Source organism: Chroicocephalus ridibundus, chromosome 4 (genome assembly GCF_963924245.1).
Source record: "Chroicocephalus ridibundus chromosome 4, bChrRid1.1, whole genome shotgun sequence".
Taxonomy (NCBI): Eukaryota; Metazoa; Chordata; class Aves; order Charadriiformes; family Laridae; genus Chroicocephalus; species Chroicocephalus ridibundus.
Genome location: NC_086287.1, coordinates 1,234,682 through 1,260,308, shown reverse-complemented (window position 1 = coordinate 1,260,308; position 25,627 = coordinate 1,234,682). Strand labels below are relative to the sequence as shown.

At 48.9% G+C, this 25,627-nt stretch overlaps 2 protein-coding genes and 1 pseudogene across 6 annotated transcripts in view; 1 reads left to right on the top strand and 2 right to left on the bottom strand.

The window, feature by feature from the left end:
* The window catches only part of PAK6 (p21 (RAC1) activated kinase 6), a 40,299-nt gene extending 35,419 nt beyond the window's left edge, over positions 1 to 4,880 (top strand). For both annotated transcript variants that reach the window (XM_063332851.1, XM_063332852.1), the window contains exons 11-12: positions 427 to 561; positions 2,552 to 4,880. In XM_063332851.1, coding sequence (XP_063188921.1) covers positions 427 to 561; positions 2,552 to 2,719 — 303 coding nt within the window. In that variant the 3' untranslated portion in view covers positions 2,720 to 4,880. The remainder of the gene's footprint in view (positions 1 to 426; positions 562 to 2,551) is intronic.
* Positions 4,881 to 7,482: 2,602 nt separating this feature from the next.
* Positions 7,483 to 8,697, bottom strand: LOC134514174 (uncharacterized; annotated as a pseudogene).
* Positions 8,698 to 9,104: 407 nt separating this feature from the next.
* The window catches only part of PLCB2 (phospholipase C beta 2), a 64,012-nt gene continuing 47,489 nt past the window's right edge, over positions 9,105 to 25,627 (bottom strand). For 3 of the 4 annotated variants that reach the window (XM_063332800.1, XM_063332798.1, XM_063332801.1), the window contains exons 21-32: positions 24,847 to 24,946; positions 24,468 to 24,572; positions 23,367 to 23,452; positions 23,173 to 23,269; positions 21,427 to 21,480; positions 19,669 to 19,873; positions 19,261 to 19,429; positions 17,464 to 17,540; positions 15,078 to 15,266; positions 13,996 to 14,053; positions 13,392 to 13,478; positions 9,105 to 12,737 (exon numbers count right to left, since the gene is read on the bottom strand). In XM_063332800.1, the coding sequence (XP_063188870.1) occupies positions 12,465 to 12,737; positions 13,392 to 13,478; positions 13,996 to 14,053; positions 15,078 to 15,266; positions 17,464 to 17,540; positions 19,261 to 19,429; positions 19,669 to 19,873; positions 21,427 to 21,480; positions 23,173 to 23,269; positions 23,367 to 23,452; positions 24,468 to 24,572; positions 24,847 to 24,946 (1,500 nt within the window). In that variant the 3' untranslated portion in view covers positions 9,105 to 12,464. The remainder of the gene's footprint in view (positions 12,738 to 13,391; positions 13,479 to 13,995; positions 14,054 to 15,077; positions 15,267 to 17,463; positions 17,541 to 19,260; positions 19,430 to 19,668; positions 19,874 to 21,426; positions 21,481 to 23,172; positions 23,270 to 23,366; positions 23,453 to 24,467; positions 24,573 to 24,846; positions 24,947 to 25,627) is intronic. The other variant, XM_063332799.1, reaches the window with a different exon arrangement.

Sequence of the window (25,627 nt, the reverse complement as noted above, 5' to 3'; positions counted from 1 at the left end):
GCTCAGGCTCGAGTCTGCTGTCGTGTGGGCAGATGCGAGCGAGGAGCAGCCCGGGATGTGATAGGGATCGGTAAATCTCTCAGTGCCATAAAGGGAGGGAGGAGAAGGGGGGAAGGCGCGGATGGGAGCTCTGAAACAGGGGGCAGGTGGCAGCAGACCGATTAGTTGCGTTTACCAACCAACCAGGTGTAGCACAAGCAGTTACTTGCAGACCTTCGCATGTTGCAACACCGGCGTGGCTCGGTCCTAGGTGGAAAGTTGTCTTTGTTAAACTGCGGGAAGGAGCCCAACAGCATTGCGTGGGTTCATGTTTGACTCTCTTGGAAGTGTTTGTCATGGGTGGGGTGTTATCATCTTTGTGACAGCGGCAATGCAAGGACCTGTTGCTCTGAACTGTGTCTATTGATGCAACATTGGCTCCCGCAGGTGGATATCTGGTCGCTGGGGATCATGGTGATAGAGATGGTGGATGGAGAACCCCCCTATTTCAGTGATTCTCCAGTCCAGGCAATGAAGAGGCTCCGTGACAGTCCTCCTCCCAAACTGAAGAACTTCCACAGGGTGAGCATGCTGGCGAACGCTTGTAAACCCAGAGATGATGGTGGGGAAACATCCAGATCAGCCGTGAAGCTTGCTGTGAAGGCTGATCTTGCCAGGACACGTTTCTTGGGGAACTTCTTTGGCCAGGTGCCTCAGTGGACACAAGCTGCTGCCAACAGCTAGTGGCTGCTTTGGGAAACAGCCCTAATAACGTAAGGTCACTTGGGCATAAACCTGGTAATGCAAATTAAAGCCGGTTCAGGTGGACCCAAGAGTTAATATCTGGCTGCTGTCGATAGAGGAGCTCATCTTCTAGGGAAGCAAATAGGAGGCTCCTTGCTCTTGAGTTTCTGGCTCCGCAGCTTTCAGAACCGCAAAGACGGCGTTGTGTGAGGGCAGGAGAGCTCTGGAGAGACAGGAGCTGTGGAGACATGGCAGCGGCTTTGAAGATGAACTCGGCTTCATGGTGTCTTATGAAAAAGCAGCAGTGACACAAGAAATACAGTGATTACCTTTTAGTCGCCACTTAGAGCCAGTCCTCCTTTCATTTCAGTCCAAGCCTCCGAGATCAAATAGCTTCTGCAGCATTCTGAGCTATCCGGCCTTTCCAATTAATCAGAATATCTGCAGCTGCTAAAACTGAATTATTTAGCAGAGTAGACTGCTGAACCAACAGCACACGCTCAAACATCAACAGCTGCTCTTTCCTTTTTGCCTCTGCCACGCTAATTAAAATGCCAAGGTCATGTTCTGGACCGGGTGCTGCCCTCCTCGGGCCTGGTAAAGCCTGTCCTGGTCCGGATCCCACACCTCGCCCCGTGAGATGGCCCTGCCACGGGCTGTGACAGCCACAGCCATTCACAGTCCCGCTCTGCTCCACTTTGTCCTGGGAAGCAAAGTGGCTTCCAGCAGACCTGTGGGTGGCCAGGCTGGTGGCCATCCTTCCCCAGGCGGGTGGCGGGGCTCAGCACCGCCTGCGGGTCCGTTCTGATGACGGTTAATGGCTCACTGTGGTACTGGGGGCAGCGGGGTAAACGTTCGCCACCTGGGGTAATCTCTGCTGCTTTTCTAGAGCACGGGTGGATTTCCTGGCAGGGACAGAGGCTGCTCCCTGGCACTCGCACTTGCTGTGCCTTCTCCCGCTGGCCAGCGCTGGGAAGTCCTTCAAACCACGACGAAATAGGCAGTAGCTCAGTGTGAACAGTATTTCATGATTTACTTCTAAGTTAACCAGAGCTGGGAAAATGTCCCCAATCTAAAGTGGATGTAATTAGCGGCATTAAAATAAATAAATATGTGCCAAGTTCATTTTTTATTCAGTGTTAACGATGCAGAGGGTTACCACCAGCAAGAGACGTGCAGCGCCTTTAAGTGGGTCTTGGCTCTGGCTCCTCAGCAGCCTCTTATGCCTCTTCCAAAGGCCAAACCTGCCGAGGTCATTTGGCTTTTTGATAAACTGTTCTGCAATTTCTTCATCTTCTTGTACAGGCACCATCAGGTTTCCAGACTCTTAAAAGCTATTTGGGAATCCTGTTTAACTACTTTTTCCCCAATCTGTGGCCAGTAAAAGAATGAATTGATCGACCCTTCACACCCAAGTGTGAATCTCTTGAATCCATTTCATGATCTTAAACTTTTTTTGGGGGGAAACCCTTGGATACAGGCCTCAAAACAGGAATTCTGTTGAATTTTTGAGCTGAAATGCAGAAAAGATTAAATTACAAAATGGGAAACAAAGTGAACTTAGATGGAGGGACGTGGCAGGCAGTCTTGTCTTCATTTGCTGGGCCCCATAAAAAGGAAAACAACCTGTGTAAGTGTTGTGCCTACTGGGGACAGAAAGTTATTGCTGCAGCCTAAAAACATGCTCTCTCACGTTAGGTTTCTGTGCAACAGCCAGGTTACAGAGCCAAAATGTCCTTTTTAACCAAACCTGCCTCAGCAGCGGGCTGTGGCGCGAGCTGTTGCCCGGGTCCGTTGGGGGCTGACTCGGCTGGTTGCTTTTCCACAGACCTCCCCGGTTCTGCGAGACTTCTTGGAGCGGATGTTGACGCGGGATCCACTAGAAAGAGCGACGGCGCAAGAACTTCTGGATCACCCCTTCTTGCTCCAGACAGGACTTCCAGAGTGCCTGGTCCCCCTTATCCAGCAATACAGAAAGCGTACCTCTACCTGCTGACTTTACGTAAGGGGAAATGCTAGCAAAAAATAATGTTTATTTAAATAAAAAAAAAAAAAGAATAATCAAGAAACCAGGCAATCTTGTCCTTTGAATGGTGCTTGGAACCTGTCAGCAATCTTTTTAGAGGATGAATGTGAATCCTGTCCTTGCGTTCTCAGCCTTTTGTGGCTTCTCTTTTGCTGAAGACAATCAACGCGTACAGATCCAAATCAGACCCAGTGTGTCTCAAGGATGAAGCAGGAGTTTCCTGACCTGTGGATCGCTTCTTCCGAGGAGCGGCATTTTAAAGCGGAGTCTGAAGTTGCGTATCTGAATGTCTGCAAGTTCCTGCAAACCTTGGCTGCTGACTACTGAACTGGAACAATATTTCCCAGTTAGAAATGTGATCTTTGTTTCCTTAGTTGTACACTGGAGCCTTGAGCTGACCCAAACGTACATTTTTGGGGCACGGGCCCCTTTAAGCTCTCAAACAATGCACAAAGACTTGACAATTTTTTTCCTCTGAGACTTTTTCACAGACTATTTTAATTTCCTCCAGTTAAATGTGGACCTGGGAAACTGTACATGCTTTCCTGGGGAGCAGATGTGATATGTATATATTTGTTCCTAAATGGCTCTCTTGCATCAACGTGCTTCTCTTTGGCTGAGGAATATGTATGGTTTAGTGGTCAATCTTGAATCCATTTCATGATCTTAAACTTTTTTTTGGGGGGAAACCCTTGGATACAGGCCTCAAAACAGACTCTGAAGACGGGTGTTCTTGCCGCTGGGATCTTGTGGTTGAAAATTCACAACGCGCGACACCTGCAGTGCTGTTGGATGGAGCCCGTGAAAGCTTGCTCCTGCCTTTGGTTTCCAGGCGCTTTATTTCCAAGTCCTTTCTCCCAGGAGAGGCCAAGAAACGCTGCCCCGAGCCCCTTGCTGGGTGTCGCTTTGGAGATGCTCGAGGAGACTGAATGGAAGAGTTTCAGGTGTCCCGTGTACCCAAGGAGAGGTTTTTGTGTGGATGTGAGGAGGTTTGTTGAGCCTCTGTCTCCCCTGCTCGCTACCCCAGAACGCGGGGAGAGGAGGAACTTCAGATTATTTTTCGTTATTGGTATGACCTTCCCACCACCCCTTTGCCCGTGCATTCGGGAGGTTACTGGTTGTCTAAGCGGCTCTCTCCGTTATTTTAAAATAGATTTAGATATTTTGTATGATACACTTTCTGAGCAGTGAGATAGTCGAGGTCATTGGACTCTAGGTCAGGCTGTAACGTTGTACAGTGATGGTGTGTGTTGTTGTGAGGTCTCAAGAATATAATCGTACGTGTGGAACTGGGATCCTGTTTTGAAACTCCAGATACAAATTTATTGGAATTTAAGTTATTCTTGGGACAGTCCTGCTGTCTCAGAAACTAACCTCATAATTGCATTTTCTTCAGAAGATGTTAATTATCCCTGTCCTCTGCTACTTACTCCAGTTACAGATCCTGCTTCAAAATTGAAGCCACCGTTGATTACTTGAAGTAATTTGGGACGGAATTCATCTGCACTGATGGCAGCCATCTCAGTGGCGGGTGCCCAGCCTGCGAAGCGGGTAGCTCGGCTCTGTAGAGTGCGGGGAGAGGAGCACGTCCGGAGGGTGATCCGTCCCCGTTACCCCGATACCTGCTGAAGGGCGAAATCGCTGTCTCTGGATGTCGCCCTCCCCGTGGCCAGCGGAGGGGCCGGAGGGGTTTGCCTGGACTGGATGTCGAAGTTTGGGGCTGATGAAGTTGGTTGAAATGAATTCATTTAGCTCCTCCTTAACTGCACTGGAAAATTTTTTTGATGTAAAATATTTCTGTATTCCAGATATATTGCTTTTTTTTTTTATGCAAAAGAGTGGGGCTTTGAAAAGATTTATAATTTGAAACAAACGATCCTGCTCATCTGTAGTTGTGAATCCTTTGCACTTGTGTTTTAAATTAAAGTAGATCTTGATTTATTCATAAGCCTGTTGCGGTGCTGAGATGCTTTAAAATGTGTCTGTAGTTCAGAGATGTAGGAGAAGCGTGAACCTTGAAGTCTGGACTAACTCACCTGCTCTGTGGCCACGTGGCTTTTAAAACAAGAAGAGACTATAGCAGAAGCCTGGATCCCAAAACAAACATTTCTTGGGGCCAGGGATGAGAGGTTTAACGGCGTTTTCTACTGTGGCCCAAGTCTGACTAAAGGCAGTGAGGGAAGGCCCTTGAAAGATTGCATTCAAGTATCTTATAAAATTTTAAAGCCCTATTACCATATTTGTGAAGAATGCAGAAAGTATCCATCTTCCTCTGCAATACAGAATCAAATATCCGATCCCTGTGTTTCTCTCTTTACAGTTCGTGCGTGGCCTGTCACCAATTAACTGCTCCATTGCTTAGATGAGTGTGGAATCAAACATAGAAATCCTAAGATAAACGCAGATTAGTTAAAAGACTGAAGCCCTGTCTCCAGGGCCAACACCTCCTTCCCAGGAGCCAGGCAGCCGGGCGGGAGAGCGCTGATGAGCAGAGCAGGTTTGTGATTTGCATTGCGGTGGAATTCAGGAGCGAGATTTCGTGTATGCGAAGCGATACCTGAGTTTGTGACAAAATGGAGCCTCTTCTCTGAAGAGCTCAGTGGGTAATTACGCTTTGAGGTGGTGTTTCCTCCGAACATCTCGTATATGCTTTCAACAAGGTTACGCTTACGTCTCGGGGTTTTCTCTTGTTTTGTGTCATGTTTCACCCGAATCATTCCCTTTTATTTTTCCTTCCTGTCGGCTTTGCTAGTATCGAGTCTTTTCCGCGCTGCCACAGGCGCGGCAGTCAGCATGGAGTGGGCCTTTGAAGGTGGCAGCTTGAATTTACAGCAACAATTTACTGAATCAAAGGGGGAGTCTGTGACTGTCATCTCCCAGTTGCACTTGTTTATATGCAGCGGTGTCTGTCCTCCTCAAACGGGGCTCTGCGCTATCAAATGCATCCCATTTATTCCAGAACAGGACAAATCTTTCTCTAGAGGTCCCTGTCTTTTAAGCAGCGATTACAGAAGGACCCTGGACCAAATAAGCTCCCGACTTTTAAGACTGTTCAGTCTGGTGGGAGGAATCCCCCGCTCCCCCCGCGGGCCTGGAGAAGGGCCTTTGCTGGTGGGGTGGATGTTGACCATGAGGGGACAGGTGTGGGGCAGGGAGAGCATCCCTCAAATACGGAGCCACCGTGCAGCAATTCCTCCTGGAGCAGCAATGGTCACGTCAGCACCATCTTTATTGCAGACATAGAAGACAATTTTGGACCATTCAGTACAGAGTGAGCCTGAACCGTAGCTCTCAAGGGGACATAGTTTGTAGGAACGTCTAGAGCAGCTCGTGGTGTGCAGCGCGGCCATGAAATACTTGAAGGCAGTTTGCTGTAACTGCAGGAGAGGGAGCAGAGAGAACGGCCTCTACGCACCCTCCACCCTTCTGTCAAAACCCGGGGCGCTGCTGTTGTGCAAACGGGAAGGAAATGAGTTACCGTTGCTTACGAAGGAGGAGAGGATGGCCAGGCGTTTGGTTGGAGCTGTGAGGAGACATCAAAGACTTCTGGGTCCCTGACTGCCTCGGGAACGATAGAAGTAAAGCTAAAGCAACCAGCGCCGTGCGTCTTCTCGGTGTTTGGTTGACAACTTCGTATTCGTAGGGATCTGCATCTGTTCCCCACAGCAAACAGATCCGCTTTAGCAGCGACCTTCGGGCGTTCACTCGTGCCGGTGAAGCTCTGAGGATGTGAAGGGCATGACGGTTACAGCGCAGCAGCTCCCGCGAGAGCTGTGCGCACCCCGGCTTCCCCACTACCACCAGTTCCCACTGGATCGTGACGGGACAGCACGGGGACGCTTTCCCCGGGGTGGGCGTCTCATCGGAAAGCGTGTGCCGTGTTAGTCTTTTAGGGTTTTTTTTTTTTCTTTTCTCCCTAAATGTCAGTGCTGGACTCTCGTTAGGGAAGCTGCCTGCAAAGGTGCTGATGAGTTCCCCTGCTGCGTCTTTTGTCAGTAACGCTCTTGTTTCGGAGAGTCCCCGTGCCCACCCCTCGGGTACCGGGTCTTGTGTTCGTATCCCTTGTTATGGCTGGAGCCCTCTTTGCTCAGGGATCCCCATTATTTAATATTTTTAAGAATAGATTACAAAGTTTGGACTCATTATAAAAATAAGTATTTTGGGCAAGACAATTTAGTGGTAGAGAATGAGATTTAGAATATGCCACAGAAAAGATGAAAACATGGGAAGAATCTAAGATTGTGCCGAAATCTGCTGCTGTTCAGTGTCCGACCAGGCACTATTGTTGTTTTAATTATTGTTGAGTTTGGTTTCTGTATGTAACAGCCTCATTAGAGAGACGTGGCTGATCCAACTACCACATCGCCTGCGCTCAGCAGGTGTCCCGCGGGAGGCAGGGACACGGGCAGGGCTCCGCAGCCGCATGGAGGAACCTCACGGATGCCTGAATTCTGTGGGAAGAAACAGCGCTGGACAGGCAGGAGGCGGCGCTTCTCCTCGTGAGTAACCGAGTGCTGGTGCGACTGCGAGCCCTCGTGCTGCTGGAGGGATGCTCGGGATTCACTGTGTGTTGTGGGAAACCTCTGCAGGAACGTTCGTTTGAGTGCCTTTATCCTACTTTACCCCACTCGGGGCCAGGGTTGTCCCGGGTGGGCTTTCGCTGCGTGTCTCCATTTTTCAGTCTTTCCTCAGCGTGAGGATTGCGGTGGCTCCGGGGCTAATCCCATTTCATAGAATCATAGAATCATAGAATTGTTGAGGTTGGAAGGGACCTTTAAGATCATCGAGTCCAACCTTTAGCCTACCCTGACAAGAGCCACTTCTAAACCATGTCCCTCAGTGCCCCATCTACCCTTTTTTTAAACACCTCCAGAGATGGTGAATCCACCACCTCCCTGGGCAGCCTATTCCAATGTTTAATAACCCTTTCAGTGAAAAAATGTCTCCTAATATCTAATCTAAACCTCCCCTGATGTAACTTGAACCCGTTTCCCCTCGTCCTATCACTTGTCACCAGGGAGAAGAGGTCAGCCCCCATCTCTCTACAACCTCCTTTCAGGTAGTTGTAGAGGGTGATAAGGTCTCCCCTCAGCCTCCTCTTCTCCAGGCTAAACAACCCCAGCTCCCTCAGTCGTTCTTCATAAGGTTTGTCCTCCAGACCCCTCACCAGCTTTGTAGCCCTTCTCTGGACACACTCCAACACCTCAATGTCCCTCCTGTAGCGAGGGGCCCAAAACTGAACACAGTACTCGAGGTGGGGCCTCACCAGTGCCGAGTACAGGGGGATGATCACTTCCCTAGTCCGGCTCACCACACTATTCCTGATACAGGCTAGGATGCTGTTGGCCTTCTTGGCCACCTGGGCACACTGCTGGCTCATATTCAGCTGGCTGTCCACCAACACCCCCAGGTCCTTTTCTGTCGAGCTGCTTTCAAGCCATTCTGCCCCAATCCTGTAGCGCTGCATGGGGTTGTTGTGACCCAAGTGCAGGACCCGGCACTTGGCCTTGTTGAACCTCATACCATTGGTCACAGCCCATCGGTCCAGCCTGTCCAGATCCCTCTGCAGAGCCAACCTACCCTCAAGCAGATCAACACAATTTCTGACACCATCCCCGATCTCCGCCGCCAGCCCCGCTGTGGGCAGCCGGGGGCTAATGAACACAGGCCCCGCTTCGGAAGTGCCAACACTGCACCCTGGTTTGAGTCAAAATATTGAAGTGCTTCCTGGCTGCGGCTGTCCCTCGCTGTGATGTTTGTCATCTTTTTCTGAAGGCCCTCAAACCTCCCAGGGTGAGTCCGACATCAGGGATCGAGGCTGTTCTATAAACCAACAAAACTGATGGAACTGGAGTGATGTTTTACCACTTACTGAAAGAAAGCTTCAGTCCTAGAAGAGTGAAGGCGCCTGCTCTCAACAGGACGTGGCTGTCCTCTGCTGTACCCATGATGGAGCCCAGCAGCCCTGGGGACCGAGTGCGGGCTGGGACACCCCGGCATTGCTTGGCCGGTTCTGCCGCAGCAGGAAGGCTTCACAGGGAGCCCCGGCTGTGCCAGGAGAGGTGATCAGAGCGAGTGGCGCGTGTTGCCGTGGGGCAGAGCCAGCTCCACATGCAAGACACGGTGCTGCTGTCCTGGCGTGTCCGTGAAGGACACTCTGTCTCTAGGGAGTCCCTGTGCTGGTCCGGACTGAGCCCACAGGAGCGTGAACTCGCCAGAACAGCTCTGACTCCCATTGAGGGGCTGCTCCGACCCGTGCTTGGGAGGAGGAGGAGGAGGAGGAGGAGGAGGAGGAGGTGGCTGCTGTCAGGGAGACAAGGCGACCTGTGACGGTTGGGACCGGGAGCGGGGTTTGGACTGTGAGTCATTTGCTTAGAACAAGGGAGTAGAGAGAGAGCAGAGAGTACAATGAGGAATGGAACGCTGCCGTGCAGAGGAGAATGCGTGTGAGAAGGAGACGATGTTTAAGACCCCACCTCAGCGCGTGTTTAGGAGCTGAAGAAGCTGAATCCAAGAACTGTGAGCACAGATGGCAGAAAACTCCGGGCACCTGCTGTCTCTATTCACACGTGCGTATGTTGGCCAACCCTTGGGACTTGCTCCCATATCCACTAACTGCAATTACAAAAGAAGGTGACCCATTTTTTTTAAGAAATGCAATGCTTTATATTTTTTTTTTTAGAAAATAAATAAGTCAAAAATAAGTCCATAGACAATTCCAGTACTATGTTAACACCGCGGGGAGGTACAGTCTCTTCTGGGATGTGTGACCAGGTTTGGAACAGCTTCTCTCCCACCTACTCGAGCTGGGCCGTGTCTGGGGTTTGGGTTGGTGTTTTCATTTTTTATAGCAGCACTTCATAATGCGTTTAGCAATGCAGTTTCCAGGTGTAACTGTTCTCGGGTAACAACCGCTGCACGCTGTAGGTTTGCCGAGGCTGAGCTCACTTTGCTAGAAAAGACGGAAACCCGAAGACCAAGGTGAGGGGGGACTTTATGAAATCCCACTGCAGAGTGGCATGAAACATTCCGGGGAGAGGCCGTCTCTCCAGTCAGGAAGCCGTCTCTTCTAGTATTGTCTCAAATTAAGGGCAAAAGTTTCGATAACAAGAGGATGGAAGAAGCTCCTTTTTCAGACCATGGTGTCCCTCATTTCTGGGCCATGGCGGGGTTTAAAGCCACTGTCCCCTCTGCGGCGCTGCAGGGTGGCACCAAGAGGCAGCTGAACGGCCAAATAACTAGCGTGAGGGTTCAGCGGCACAAGGGGCTCCAGGGGGCTGGTGCTCAGCTGCGGGTTGAGGTCTGGGAGGGTCCCATACCCCCCACTTCTCTTCAGCAGTGTTTGGGGGGGGGGGGGGTGGTTGTTGTTTCCTTGACCGATTTGGAAGATTTGACCTACAGTAATCTCGTCTCTAGGATAAGTGTTTGTGATAAAATAGTTGCAGTTCCCATTCCCTTTTGTAACCCTAATTATATTTTCTTTCACTTCTTTTAATTAAATCTTACTATTTACAAATGTAGGACTGGGGAGAGATGACTCGTGGGGGTGTGTGTCAGCTCTGTCCCCCCCTCCCCCTGCCCGGGACATCTCCTGACCACCACTGCCGAGTCCCTGGGACCTGGTGCAAGTGAACTGTGGCAGGACAAACTCCAATTCTTGGGCTAACGTTATTTCGGGACGCGGCATGCGGCAGACCAGGGTGTGGCTGCTCTGTACTGAATTATTGCTATTTCCTGCTTTTTTAGGATCCATAAGCAAAGCCTGTCTTAAGTGGTGGTAGGAAAAGAGTTGGACCATATGTTTCCGGTTCCTTCCTTCTGGAGGAGTGAAAACTTGCTGTGTCAAAGCTGTTCAGTGCACAAGGTCATAAAGCAGGGGAGAGAAAGCCTGCATGGAGGCGGGGGGGGTGGTGGGGGGACAGTGATGCAAGTTCTGCATTCACAAAATAAGGCTTTGCTGTCCTACGAAGTGCAAGTGTGAAGACAGCTAAGAGGCACCTACCCCTTCTCTCTTGTGAGACGAGACCAGGCTATTGGGACGCTGGCCCTCCGCGTGTTTGGCTGGAAGGTTTTGTGCCTGAGAGGCCAGGCAGCAGTGTCGGGGCTGGGGCTGGAGGAGCCTGAGGGCCACTTGCCCTTCGAAGTCATATGGCCAGGCAGTTTTCATTAGAGCTTGGCTGTGGAATGAGGCTTATCTGTTACGGCACCAAAGCAGGGCGCTGCTCATACTCACAGGTGGACATACTTCATGAAGAAATGGGAAGTGACTGAAGCTATGAGGGCTGAGGTATGCCGTACTCCTGTGATGGGAAAGCAAACAGCAGGAGCAGCGTGTTGTCTTCCCCCAAAGGTCCAAAAGAACACGGATATTTGAGCAGTTTGGTTTTCCCAGCAGCAAGGAACAGGTTCTGCAGATCACTGCTGAGCCCTCTGTTGTCATTAAGTGGGATGGCAGCTTGTAAAAGCAGCTCTAGAGAACAGCTTTCTGCTACTTGAATAGGTAATTCAATGTGGCTTCTTACGAGCCGCACTCCGCTTTCTGTGTAAGGGAATCTTACGGGCAATATAACTGTCTGGCTCTTTATTTGAGCAACAAAATTACTTTCAAACAGTTTAGAAATGTTGTTAACTGTTGTTATCCTAAACCCGTAATATGGAACTAATGTAGCTTCATGAGAAGAAGTTTCAGTGATGCTCTAAAAATGTCAAATTGCTGTAAATGAGAACTCTACAAGTGTATTTTGGTAGCTGGAACAAATGTTGAGGCTCCTCGACTCTCCATCATGTGCATTATAATTGCCCAAGGAGCCTGCTCAAGACTGGCAGGGTCTTCAGGAGATAGGGATCCAGAGCTGAGAACTTGCCTGAAGGCCTGTGAGAGTCAAAGTTAGAATTAGGACTGAGAATCAGCCCCCGGGAATAAGGGGAGGGTAGGAAGAAGCAAAGCTGCAGCGCTGGTAATGCCCTTTCCCACAGAAGTCACCTGTGGATACCAACACACTGAAAACTGTCCTCGTCTGACTGGGTGGAGAATCAATTAAAAAGCCAGCACTGGTTGTGTAAGGAAGTGCCATGCTGACAAAAATGGCGTGAGGTGCTATCGAACTGACCTTTCCTCCTACAGACGGGGGCTGCATCCACATTAGCAGGTGGTGTTGCCAGCAGGAATGCTGCTTTAGAAGAGAACGGTTTTGCTGAGCAGCTGCCACCCACACTTAGGTGGGTTCAGGAGGCTTCATTCTGGGCCAGTGCGCAGCTGGTAGGAGCGTATGAGGTGGGCTACTGGAGAGTGTCTCGCTGTTCAATTTTGTTCAGAGAGCTCTAGATCTGAGACCACTCTGATGTGAAGAGATGCATGCGATGAACGATGAGGGAACTTACTCTAAAAACTGAAGTCTGAATCCAGACGGAAATATTCATGTAGATGCTGCCATGAGTGCCGACAAGTAGCTTGTCTTCAGCCACGGGCCCTTTCACGCTGCTTAAATACCTTAGTGCGAAGGCGGTGGAAAACAGAGAGAGCAAAGCACTCCCTGAAGGGTGATCTCCTCAGATGCCTTCCAATAGCTAGGATAACAGAATCGTAAATTCCTAAAGGATTTCAAGAGTTCCCCAGAGTGGAAAGGGATAGTAGTAGTTTGTCAAGCTGGTCTTTAACTTCTCCACAGACCTCCATAAAGCTTCTTGAAATGGAACAGTAGGTAAGGGAAGCATCTCATAGTATGCTTTCTTCAACCTCGACATCCGTTTCAGCTCCTGGGGGCTCAGGCAGGGCTGTTTCAAGCCTTGACACCTCCGCCACTGGGGTCTTTTCTTCCAGTTGTTCTGCAGAGCCTTGTTCTCCCTCAGGAACGCTCTGAACTGCTTCCTTCTGAGTCTCTGGCTCTCCAGGAAAGCCTGCTTTTGCGTAGTTCTTCACCAGCTCCTGCACCTCCATATTCAGGCTTCTCAATTTCTCCTCGTACTCTGCCAGTGCCTCCTGCTGGAGCTGCAAACAGAGACCTCGCATCACTCTCTGACCGCTGAAGCTAAGCAGAAGTTGGGCTGAGAATGGTATAAAAACCTGCTCTGAGAGAGACCAATATGATGGGATGTTAGCACTTCATAATTTTGGTCTCAACCCTATATTGAATGACTTATCTCCATCCCCCAGGCGATCTCTGGCTTCCCTGGAGATGAAAGCAGAGAGTATTGCTGATTTACATTATTCTGATTTGCACCACAGTTTGCTGAAGTGAGACTGCGTGTTCACTGCACATCAGCCTTGAAAGAGCATGAGTGCGGCTTGTGTGTTTTGAGAGTCTGAGGAGCTCAGGGACGAGACTCATCTCCTCTAAAGACGCATTTCCATCACACGTTGAACGGGGGGTTTTTTGCATGACGAGCTGCAGGCTGGTGCTGGCACAGGGAGTGTAGGAGTGCAGCACCTCTGACTTAGATCTGTGGAGGCTCCTGTAGAACCACCTTCTAAGTCATTCATTTTCTCAGCATCCCTCCTGCGGAGTGGGTGTCTGCAGTGTGTGTGGGGAGGATGAGTGTAGCATTAATTACAGACTGCGCCAGGAAGCCCGATGCCCTGGAGTGCTGTGGGTTTACTGTACTGGGACACAGCACTGACCCTGAGCTTCAGCTTTGCCTTTACCTGACTTTCTTTCTCCTTGATTGTTCTCAGATTATCTGCCTGCTTCTCTTCCAGTTTCTGCTGATACCTGGCTGTCTTCTCTGTCACCTATAAAAAGAACAAATTAAAAAGAGAAAATTCCACTCATATTTAAGTTTTTACAAACAAATGCTTTAGCTTATAACAGCGAGACACAGGGTTATAGAGCGCATGTCACAGTGCCCTTGTCTGCTCAACAAGGGGTTGGATCCCTGAAGGGCCGAGATGAGATCTTTAGGGTGTCCTCCCCTTCTGCAAAATTTTCCACATTATTAAACAGATGCGGCGTTACAATGCTCATTAGCTGCGCTTAAAAAAAAATAATCCCTTAATTAGAAATGCAAAATCTCCTGGAGAGACAAGGCCCTTATGGACCTGCGTTACTTCAGTAAGGGCAGTAGCTGTCTTCAGCTGCACTTTGGCGCTCTGCATTCCCCACTCAGAGTCCTTGACGCAGCAGCCATTTAATGAGAGTTAAATGCCTCGGAGAAGTCGCGGTCTGAGAGACATGCTGATGGTGTACACGAGACACTCCTACTTTGCAGAAGGCAGAGATGCTGTGGCAGATTGTCACAGGAGGACTCACCAGTTTGATTGTTTGCACCACTTCCTGAATGTGAGAGTTATTAATTTCTTTCTTCAACCTTTAAAGAAAAGAAATGTATAAAACCCTATAATCCATCTGTTGTCTTTATATAAAGCTGTTTATCAATACCGCTACGTGCCGTACAGTCAGACAGGACTGCCCGTGCCCACACGCAGAGACAGGTGTGTTACATTCTCAGTGTCCTCCCACAGTGAGAGGTTGCTGTCATTTTAGGAAAGGCAAATAAAACACTAGTCAAATTTGACTGAGACATAAGCCAAATAATTGGCTGCAAAAATCTATTTTTTCAGCTTAACAGACAGCAAAAGGACCTTGCTATGAGCTGGAAGCAAAGGAGGTAGCGCACCCTCTTCTCTACCCTGGAACACGTGAAGCTGCTACAAGCGATTGCTGCCGCGCGGTACCTGACCGCACAGGCTCAGCACCACAGCGTTAGGTTTCTAACAACGGGAAGGGGAAGGAAGGCTGCAGCCATTATATGCCAAAACACAAACTCTTCACTGAGAGGGCGGCTGAACCTGATTACAAAGAGATTCTAGAGAGGCTGGGGACGGCCTGCCTTCGACGCTACGGGGAGATAAATACCCAGCAAGGCAGGAGGGTAGGCAGGAAGGATTTGGAAGTGCTCTTAGGCTTCAGCAGAAGTGACTGGAAGGTGCGTCATCACGTCAGCAAGAAGCTCACATATCACATAAGAGCCAAAGAGACGGGTGCGTGGGAGGCTTGTCTTCAAGGGACAATTTCTCCATCTGTAATGCCCTCCCCCTGCATTTCCATACAAGCTCCTACTCCCTGCGGCAGGGCAGGGGGCATTTCTAAGGCACTGCTCCACTCGGGCTACTCAGGAGTCCAGTGCGTGGAACCGACCTTGCAGGCTGCCTCACACACACACAAATGAAGCCTATGGAGAAAGCTCCAGAAGCCACTGTCAGCAGAGACCGCAGGAGGAGGTTACCGCTGCAGCTAGGGAGCAGGCGTTTGGCTTCACTCTGCATATGTTTGTGTACTGGGGGGCAGTGGAGAAAAAATGCTAAGGCAGGAGTGAGAACAGGCCAACACACCTTCCCTGGCACCTGCGGCTCTGCCACCACCTGCCTGGAGCAGGACAGCTAGCGTTCCGCACAGACAGAGCCCGGTGACATCCACCCCAGTACCTCTCCTGAGCAGCCTTGTCACTTGTGTTCCTCATCATGGTTTGGATTCGGTCCACTCTCTTTGCCTCCAGCTTCTTCTTAATGTCTTTAATATTGCTGTGGAGAGAAGAGTGCTGTGAGGGACAGGACTGGTTACAAACCCCAGGGACGCTTGCTCTCTGCAGCGCTCTACTGTCCAGAAAAGCAAAGTTTGAGTGATTGTGCAGCAGAAAGCCCTAAGTCTTAAGAATATTTTAAGTCCTGTAATGTTTTCTTTGAAAAAAAAAAAAGTGAGTCATAACAAAAGGACAGGAGAAAATAGATGTACACATGTTGTATTATTTAGTTGTATCGTATACCTACATTGGGTTCCTCTGGAGCAGCAGGAGACTTGCTGAAAGTACTTACACTGCTAAATGTAAAAGAAAAAAAGAAAGAAAGAGAAAAAAGGAACTACATGGCTTTATAGGAGAGCTAAAAAGCAGACCTGAAGCAAACAAAAAGGCACATATTTATGGGATATGACTTGCAAAGCAGAAAGCATAAACACTTACAAGGCATTTGATCAACCACTAGGAAAGATGAAAAGGACAAAACTTGCAAAACCTCAGCTCTGTGCGCCCCTGACTGAGGCGTACGTAGCCGTCAAACACACCAACTGCAGGCCAGAGAACACGACAAGAGAGACAGAGGAAGGTGGTAGTGGCAGGGCATAAGAGCCTGCTGGCACACCATCAGTACTTCATCCCGGCCATCCAGGTACAAAACAATCACAACAGGACAGCTGCTGAGGTGGCCATAAGACTGGCCATCGGCTTGTGGCCCACTGGTCTGCTGTCCTGCCTGCAACAGTGGAAGGACCAGATGCTTAAGAGCAGTGTAAGAAAGAACAAGGGTAAGTTTTCCCTGCTCCACCTTCCCAGTTTCCAGTCTATCCTCCAGCTTCTCTGTGTTCATCTCCCATGAATGGAGTTTAGCTCTACTTTTGGACTTCACAGGTCCTTGCCCTGAGAGGAAAAGAACTTAGTTGATCTGCTGTGTGACAGAAGTACTCCCTGGAACGTCTCTGGCTGCCCCACATCTCTCATGACAAACAGTAATCACTTCCCTATTCTTCTTCTCCATACCATTCATGATTTTACACACTTCTGTCACATCCCCCTCAATCATCTGTTCTCCAAGCTGCGTCTGTTTTATTTCTTTTTGTGCAGAAATTACTCCTCACTGCTGCCTACCCTTGCCACCCCCTTCTTGCTCTTTCAAAGCTCTTTGTTGGCGATGCCATACTGAAAAGGTGCCTGCACTATGGAGACAGAGCTAGTGGCATAATTGTGACTTTGAATCTTTTTTTTTTTCCATACAATTCCAAAAATTCTGTTTGCCACGTTAGGCACTGCGGAGCTGTGAATGAGGAGCTGTTTCAGAGAAGTACCGGCAGCAGCTGAAGGTCTCTTTCCTGAGTGACAATGGCTCATCCCTGGGTACAGTTGAGCTATGGGTGTTTTTTTCCATTGACATTATTTTGTATTTATCCATACCGAATTTAACTGCCATTTTACTGCCCATTGCTCAAGCTTTAAATCTTTCTGGAGCTCCTCACAGCCAGCTGTAGATGTGACTGTACTAAATGGCAGCGTATTGCTAGCAAACCATTACCTGCTGCTCGACCTGTTTTTCTTAGTCTTGTCTGAATATGCCGCGTAGCTGAGAGAAACAGAGACTCTGTCTTGGTGGAGGGCACGAAAAGAGGAAGTTTTGCCTGACTTAGCAACTAAAGCCTCAGCGAGGATTTAATGGGAAGGAGGAACGAGTCAGGATTTTAGCTCCAGGACAACGTTATTGCAAGAACAAATGGATCAATGTCTGGCTAGAAATTGGTGAATTGATTCTGACAGTTTATTTAAGTACCGGAACCAAGATGCTCAATTTGCTTAGACTGAGCTGATCAGTCCCTGCAAGGGATTATGGGATGCACTGACAACAGCAGATAGAGATGACACCCAGTGACCAGCAGTCTTATTTCCTATCTTTCTGAACTAGTCAGTCAAGGCTACTTACTGTGGCTTGGACACTAGTCCCCTGTTTGGTGCCTCATGGCACAAACGCTGTTCTGGAGATCACAAGAGCTGTCTTCCCACCGCGGCCACTGTGTAACTGTGAGACCCTGTGTCACAGCGCACCAAAGTAAATGAAACGCTTCTCTTCCCCTGTATTCACTCACCGTCTGTACTACGGTGCTTTGAGATACAGCAGAAAAGGCTACCCCAGAGAAGAGCTATGCATTAGTACTTCGTTATTCAAATACGAAGTTTACCTTTCCGATGAGTCCTTCAGTGCCTTCAGCTCAGCTGCCTGCTTCTCTCTGGCTAGCTCTGTTATCTTCATAACTTGCTGTTCAAGGGATGAAAAACAGGATCAAAACCAAGCAAACCAAGATGAGACGCAGCACACCATCTGTATCTAATAACCACCAGATCGAGCTTTATCCCTCCCTGCACTGAATTCCAGGGGCCAGCTAATCCACGAGGCTTTGTGCAAACCTGTGCACCACAACAGCGAGCTCAGATGCGCCCACAGATTGCACCATGCTCATGGACCAACTCCTCCAAGGCTCCAAAGGCCACTCTGTGAGCCACCACCCACCTCTACGTTATCGTTATGGACAGTTTCCTCTCTCTGTGCAGGAGGCAGCACCAGATTCCCTGTACTTGTGGGTAGGTGGGAAGCAGCAGTAGAGCTTACCTTTGAAACGACAGAGGCCAGCGAGAGGATGGGCCTTCTGTCTTGTGGAGACACTTCTGCTCTGTGGAAACTGCTGGCAGAGTATCAGCGCAGTGAGCCCTGCCTGCACCGCTGCCTGCTGAGGCACAGCCTGGAAGGAGAAACCCTGCCTGCTGGGCTATGTGCTCTGCAGGAAGAACTCAAGGTTTTTCTATTCTTTTTGTAGCCTTGCCCAGTAAATCTCACCGTCTTTGACAGAGTTGTGAGACAAGGATGTTTTATTGCTTTGGCTTCTGTCTCTGGTGCTCAGCGTGATTTCCAGGTAAGCTAGTTCTCAAAAGGCAGGGTTTTTTCCCCTAGGGTTGGCACAGGCCAGACCAGCTGGTCTTGTAGACAGCTTGCAAGGTGCTTGTCTAGTTCCAGTGCAGCAGTGAACCTAAGATTTAAGATCTGACGCAAACTCCTTTGGAAAATAATGACAGAAAAAGGCCTCCAAATCCTGGAATCCTCCCCCTTTCATTGGAACAGGTGGCATACGCCATATTTATCATCACCATCTTGTGGACTGCCCTTTGTCTCCAGGCGTTACTGTGTCTCTTGCTGGTGTTTGCTTAAGGTGGGGGGGTCTGAGGTGTGGGAGACACGGATGCACTGTCAGGACTCACAGGTGACACCCTACGCGGACACTTACTCTGACTTCTAAATCGAACAGCAAAACACTTCCCGGGTTTCAAGAGGAGTGAGATCCAGCCCTGCTGTCGGTGCTGCGGGGTGGCCCTAGGACCTAGATCCCTTGCAAAGCTGTCCTTTTATTAGCCTGGATGCACTAATGGCTGCTCTGTTCCCACACATCATCTGTCCCGGCTGAATGACAGCGGCGAGTGTGGTTGGCCCTACAGCATGTCTTTAATGATGGTTGCCACTGGTGACCCTGCAGGGCTTCCACAAACCTGTGTGGCACCCTAGCTCTGACGGGAGGCATCAAGCAGGGAGCCGTGAGAAGCGTGGTACAGCCTCACGTCCCCACGCTCCTACAGAGCTGGCACCAGGCAGCACATGGAGCCAATAAATGCCACGTTAACCCCAAACTAAGTTATCGGAAGAGTTTAAGCAGATGGAGCCTGATGTGCTCCAAAACAATGCTTCTCCATTTTTTTCAAATTGTGACCTTTAAAAAAGTTTCTGCTGGATTTTTGTAGCTTCTAACAAATAAGCATCACTGTCCACATTCTCAATTCTCTTGCACGGACCTGACAATTGCTCTGAGGGGTGTTTTCTGCCTCGTGGCCACATTTCCAATGTCACAGTTTAGTGAAAAACTTGTTTTTTCAGGCTGTCCTTGCAGGGGCTCTCCTAGGCTCTATTTTCTGTTGCCACTTGCAGTCCTTACCTCTGCGGCGTGCTGCTCTTTCTTTCTTCGAATCCCATCATGGTGTTCCTCCCCAAGTTGGATGAGGTCCATCTCCAGCCTCTCCCTCAGTTCCAAAACTCGGCTATCAATGCTTTCTGCCATTTCTACAGGATTTGCACGTGTACCGACGTCACCTGGTGTCAAACTCCTGCAGAACAGACACAGCAGCTGTGCTGCTTCGAGAGATGTCGCCACCATCCTGACCTTCCTACCCCCCACAGTGGGAACACGCGACACTGTATGAGCCCGGGGAGATGTGGATGCCCACACCACCCTGCACCTCCTCCGGAGAAGGGGAGCCCGTGTTTCTCTTGGGGATCCCTCCGCTTTGGGTTGGGGAGGGGACCCACAGGCCAGATCCTGCTGGAGACCCTGTGCTGTATTTACCTCTTCTTCTGGGTTTTCCTAGCATTCCTTTTCTTGCCTCCATAGCAGACAGACTCCGAAAAGAGTACCGAATATTTCTGCAGCAGCTCCTCCCTGCGTTTACTTCCTCTCCGCTCCAGCTCCCTCAGTTCCTTCTCCTGCCTCTTCAGCAGCTTCAGAAAGACCTTAATCTGCTGCAGTTCTGCGAGGCTGGCTGTCTGAGGCTCTAAAATAGAAAATAAAGAGAGGCTGTTTTCTCTCACCCAGCATTTCTCAACCTGCTGCGATGCCTTTTGGGGTCAGACAGGTTTTTTTCAGCACTGCCTTCATTCAGCTTTTCCTCCCTCTTCTCAGCATCGCAGGCAGCTCAATTCACCACCTGGTGGATGCCTGGCACGGGCATGGCCAGAAGAATTGCTGCCTTGTGGTCCTTTGGCCAGAGGAACACACTGGTGGTGATGTGCCAGTCTGTCTGTCTTGTGCCTTGCACCCTTTTCCACAGTTCTAAGTATCCCAAAGATAGCACAATCGCTAAGCCAGTTGGTAGCAATAATTATAAGGGAAAAGATTTGTTATTTCATTACCGATTTTGTTTTTCAAAACTGAGTTACAAGGACAGGTGCTTTCATCCCTTCCAGTTTTAATGCCTGGCATTTCTTCAATTGTGAGGAAGAAATGAAAGGTCTTTTGAGGCAAATGAAAATGAGAGGGGAAGGATGCTGTGAACTGCTGGGAGAACTTGTTATCTGGCAGCACAAGTCAGTCAGATGTGGCTATCTGTGGCAGAAAGGCCACAGGGGGTTATCTTCGCAGGGGAAGTCACTTTTTTTTTTTGGCTTGGAATGTGTAAAAATTAACAGATCGTGTGGGTGTGTCTGAAACACAGTGCTGTGCTGTGCAGGGCCAACTCCTTCTAAAAGGCTCCCACTGAGGAAACGCGAGGGTACAGCTTAAACGCAAGTCTAGACTCTCAAACCAGAGCCCACTGTGCTTCCATGGGATGAGATGCCTTTTATCAGAGCACGTATTTACAGTCATCACAGCTCTGTCCAGGGGAACATTTTTCTTCAGGAATAACTTTTAAAAACAAAACTTATTTGGCAACATACCCTGAGCGCAACAGGTTTACTCTTGTGCCTTCAGCTCGGTTTTGTGGCACGATTCGGCACACCGGTTATGATTTTTTTGTATTGATTTGTGTCACACTGCATTAAGACAGAGAAGCAGGTGAACAAGACATGATTACAGAGGGTGCCCACGTGCTGAGGTCTCCCTGTGGCCACATCACCTCTGCTTTAGTCAGGGCAAAGGAACCACCGAATCCGGCCAGAGCAGGACTCGTGTGACAGCTCCAGCTCCTACCCTGCCATGGAGTTGACTTGCTGCAGCGTTGCTGCAACCAGTGGCCTCAGAGGGCTAAAGCTGGAGCAGTCCAAAGCTCTTCTGACCTACCCGTGCAGATGACAGTGGCCCAGCTTGTGTAAGGCATGGACCAGGGCAACTTCAAGCTTTTCTCCTCGAGACCCGCTGTGAGCTCGATCCCAGCCTGAGAGCTCGCCACACACCATGGCAGTTGTCAAAATGGGCAAATGGTGCCACAGGCAGGGAGACTGTGTCCCTGAGCCTGAAGATTCACATGGTTTGTCTTTAGTGCTGGCTACAACAGGCAGGGTTGGGTCAGGTCTTTTTTAATTTGCAAAACAGGCTTCATCTCTATCCCAGTCAGAAATCGGGCAGAGAGGGAACGTAAGATGACTGACAGGCCTCAGCCCATCTTACCTGCAATCTGCATCACTTCGATCACGTTTTCCTCCTTGGCGAGAGCCGCTGCTCCTGAAATCACAAAAGAGGATCCTGTTTATGTTCCACCCTGGATCTTTGGGTTGAAAACGGGCAGCAGAGAGCTCATCAAGAACACAGGCTACATGAAGGGTGTTAGTGTGAATACAAAGGAATTAATTAAGCTGCTGAGATGCCTAAATGCTTGGGAACTTTGTTAACAGGCACAGCAGAAAGGGAACAGGATTCTCTGCCTTGCCAGAGAAAAAGGGCAGTGGCTTTATATTAGCTGAATATTGCTAGTGATGATTTGGCACATGTAAACTTGTTTTGAATAGGTGGGAAGGATGTTCTGGTCTGAAATTTGAGAAAACTAATTGTTTTGATACCAACATATTTGAAAGGACACTAATCACGTTGATACAGTTAATATGGAAGAAACCCTGATTAGCTGTCAATTACTTTACAACACAACAGAAGAGAATGAGGTAATCGAAGCGTGTGGCAGGGGAACATGCTCTTACCTAACCTGAGATCATGCTATCAGTTAGTTTGGATTAGAAGCATGTTCGAGGAATGCTCCTTCTGGCACTTTGACCAATACTACACCTTTAACGTTTGTTGGCTATCTTGTTTTGTAAGGCCAAGAAAGTGCCAGTATGAAAGGAACAAACGTACTGTCAGAAAGATCGTTCTCTGCTAAAGCTTCTTTAAACCTAGTAATAAATGCTGACTTTGTCTTTTGATTTCTATCAAAGCAAATCCATTACTGTTTTTCAACTCATGTGAGTGGTCAGAGTTAAGTAGTTTTTGCCCTTGTTACGTTAACGGGTCCTCATTTAATCTAGTGGCCAAAACGCAGGACTGTGCTCCATTCCCACTCCTGCAGAATGCCAGAGGTGGGATCTGCTCACTCTGAACTTGTAATGGGTCTTATAAAGAGTCTAGTGTTCATCTGAGCTGATGAATAAAATAACTACTAATCTTTAAAGCTCCCAAGTATTATACAACCAGACACTGGTGCAAGCACAGTTTCGCGAGATGCAGAGTTTTCAGGGGATCTAAACATACTTAAAATGTCAGAAATCAACAGTAATCTACAGAAAGAGGCCCTTGAAAAGGACAACAAAGAGGTGAAGAGCAGTGAGGTATTATGGGATAAAACCAAACCAGATCTTAAAACCTTTGTCTCACAGATATCCAGAATTACCATGTCTTTGCTCAAAATCAATATCCAATCTCCAATTTCACACTTAAGGTGACAGACTACATCTGCCACAGGCCACTTCTCCCTTGGACAGTGGTTCCCTGTTAACGTAATTATCTCCCAGGGAACTCTGTGCTGAACCTGGAAAACTGAGGTGATCTACGAGAGTCCTCAGTTATGTGCAAGACAGCCCAGGGACCAGCAGCACTCGTTAGCCCTGCCTTGGAGGGGAAGGACGATGTTCACCCCAGTTGGGCCTTCAGCTTGTTTCCAGGTATTCTCAGAAGATACCCGAGATTACCTTTCTGTTGAGGAGTAAAAGAGTATGCACATCACACTCACCCCAGCCCGAGTCAGGGGATAACTACAACTTTTGCCATTAATGAGCAAAAAGCACCAGAATTTAAGCTGGTGACTTGGCCTGAGAGGTTCTGACCCCATTACCAAGGATCCTCAGCCTCCACCACTGTTTCTTTCAGACTTTTGAGTGTACAGGCTTTCTCTTCTACTTTTAGCTCAGCCCACATCCACAGCGTTACCTGCAGGCCCGTTAGAAAGAGGAGCGCTGAATTTCCTGGGGGAGTCTGGTATCCCGTTAGTTTCGGCAGATGGGAAGTTCCTTTGTGTGCCAGGCCTCTAAAACAACGATCAGAGGTAAAGCAAAGCTCTGTTATTTCAGGCTGAATCCATGCAACGTGTTTTAGAGACAGTGACAGAACTTGGGAAAACTTACCTCCCCCGAGCCATCTTTCAGCTTAACTGATCTCTTGTCTTGCAGACTGAAGAACTTAATGGGGTTGGAGAGAGCAATAGTCAGATCTAGAAACAAAGAGGAGGTCTTTGCTCGGATTATCAAATAACGCATTGTACTCTGATTTTCCTTGCCTTCTGGTCTCCTTTCTGGCCTAGGTCAGGCAATTGTGGAGAAGGGATATTGCACATTCTCTGCTTCTAACTTCTCCCTGACAGCACCCAGGGAGGGGGCCGTCTGCACCTCAGTCCCTTTCTGAGGTGATGGCTCACAACTGGTGTTTAGCGCAGGTCTATGAAGCTGCAAAGAGCATACTGCTCCCAAAATCCAAAGCCAGGTTAAGACTTTCCTGACCCAGACAGCTCCCCGCTACAGTTCCAGTCCAATGCTGTATAAACTTGGTCTTTTTTACAAATACGTGTTAAAACCATCAATTTCACAGGATTTCCCCCACAAAGAAGGTTCATTTGGATTAACACAGGGGAAGAGACAGTAAACATGAGAAGTATTCACAGCTTCTGTGGCTGATGCTGTCACATGCTGCACGGCTTTGTTCATGATTGTTAAAAAGTTCTGTTTTTAACACCGCCAGTGGGGCTCCTTTCCCGACTCATCTCTCACTGTTTGGCCAACCCCTTTTTAAAGGCCGATCCCTGTATCTCAGTACCAGCAAGAACCTCCCTCTCTTCCAACAGGGAAGAGGAAAGCTCCTGTGCTCCCTAAAGCCCTATTCTCGTCAGCACCTGTTAGTTATCACCTCTTCACTCAAGGAAACCTCTCCCGGCTTATGAATAAAAGCAGTAAAATGACCGACCCATTCCAAACCGGAGACAGCCACATCTGCACTGCACATCTGGCACGTGCGCCTCGGCCCATACAGGGAACCCGTCACAGTTACAGCGCGAGCATCCGCTCCTCTGAGGAACGTGAGGGTGTGACATGTGCTGGCACATGCTCACGTCCCACCCTGACACGGAATGAAGGGTGCAGCAGGAAAGCACCCCCCCAGGCTGGAAAAATGCTTCTGGCTCACAGTTTGGACAAAGCCAGAGCACCCCCACGCGCATTCTGACACATAACTACCTGCCCAAGCATCGGGAACGTAGTCCTTTACTTCCAGGTACACAAAGAGAGAAGGCATGGTGAGGGGCATGTTGCTTTCACTGCGGAGACAAATGTGGTGGTAGCCTGAAAACAGAAAGCAGAAGAGGTAAGCTGGCAGAACCTCTGTCCCTTCTTCTCTGTGTGTTCCAACAGTAAAACAAAGTCTCTCCTTACAGGAGGGCATGGTGAACATGGTACGGAATTAAGGTAAGGCTGTAACGGGATGAATTTGCAGGCTCCACTGCCTCCAGGAATGGAGAACACGTAGCAAAATACGCAGATGTTCGTATCTTCTTTACAGCTCCCAATGGGTAGGCCGCAAGAGCACAACAGCTGAAGGAATTTCCACAAAATTTACCTGAGTGCACTGCAATAACAGGAATGACACGATGACCGATGAACTTCCCGCCTTCCTCCCAAGCCACAATTTTGAGAGACGCCAACTCAGGCATCATGATCTAAGGAAAAAACAGAGTAAGACACCCATGTCCTCACCTCTAACTCCTAACAGCATACTGGCTTCACCAAGTAGAACTTTACTCTCTCCTCCTTCCACCAAAACAATGCCGTCTCTCCAACGAATTCACTGCCAATTTCTGCATCTTGTAATGTAAGGCTACAGTTTATCACAGACATAAATGAATTCACAGAAACACCACAAAACACAGGCTTCTCAGAGGAGAGACTGCATGGGATCACAGGAGAGCACTTCACCTAAAGAAAAAACGGGGCAACAAACCCCCAGACCACAGCTTCCATGAAGCAATTCACCAGAGAAGGGAAGGAACTCGGGAGGATAATTTAGCAAACGTGGTAAATTTGCCATAAGGGCTCTTGCCTCCCTCCTCTGCCGTTTTCTTCTGCCATAAAATGAACTAAAAATTATTCTGCCAGAACTGTAGCCTGAAAAGTGTTTTCTGAAATGAGGATAATATTTATCGACGACATCACAACTGGGCTGAAAATATCTGCTATTTCAGTGTGCTTGACAGAGGTGAATTGTGTAACTTGTATTTTTTTGCTACTGCAGAAAGGCCAAACATTACTATCACCTTTGACTTAACTTCCCCGTACCCCGTAGCTGGATTAGTGACCACTGAATTCTTGAGGACAAACAGGGCAGTTTTCTGTATTCTGGC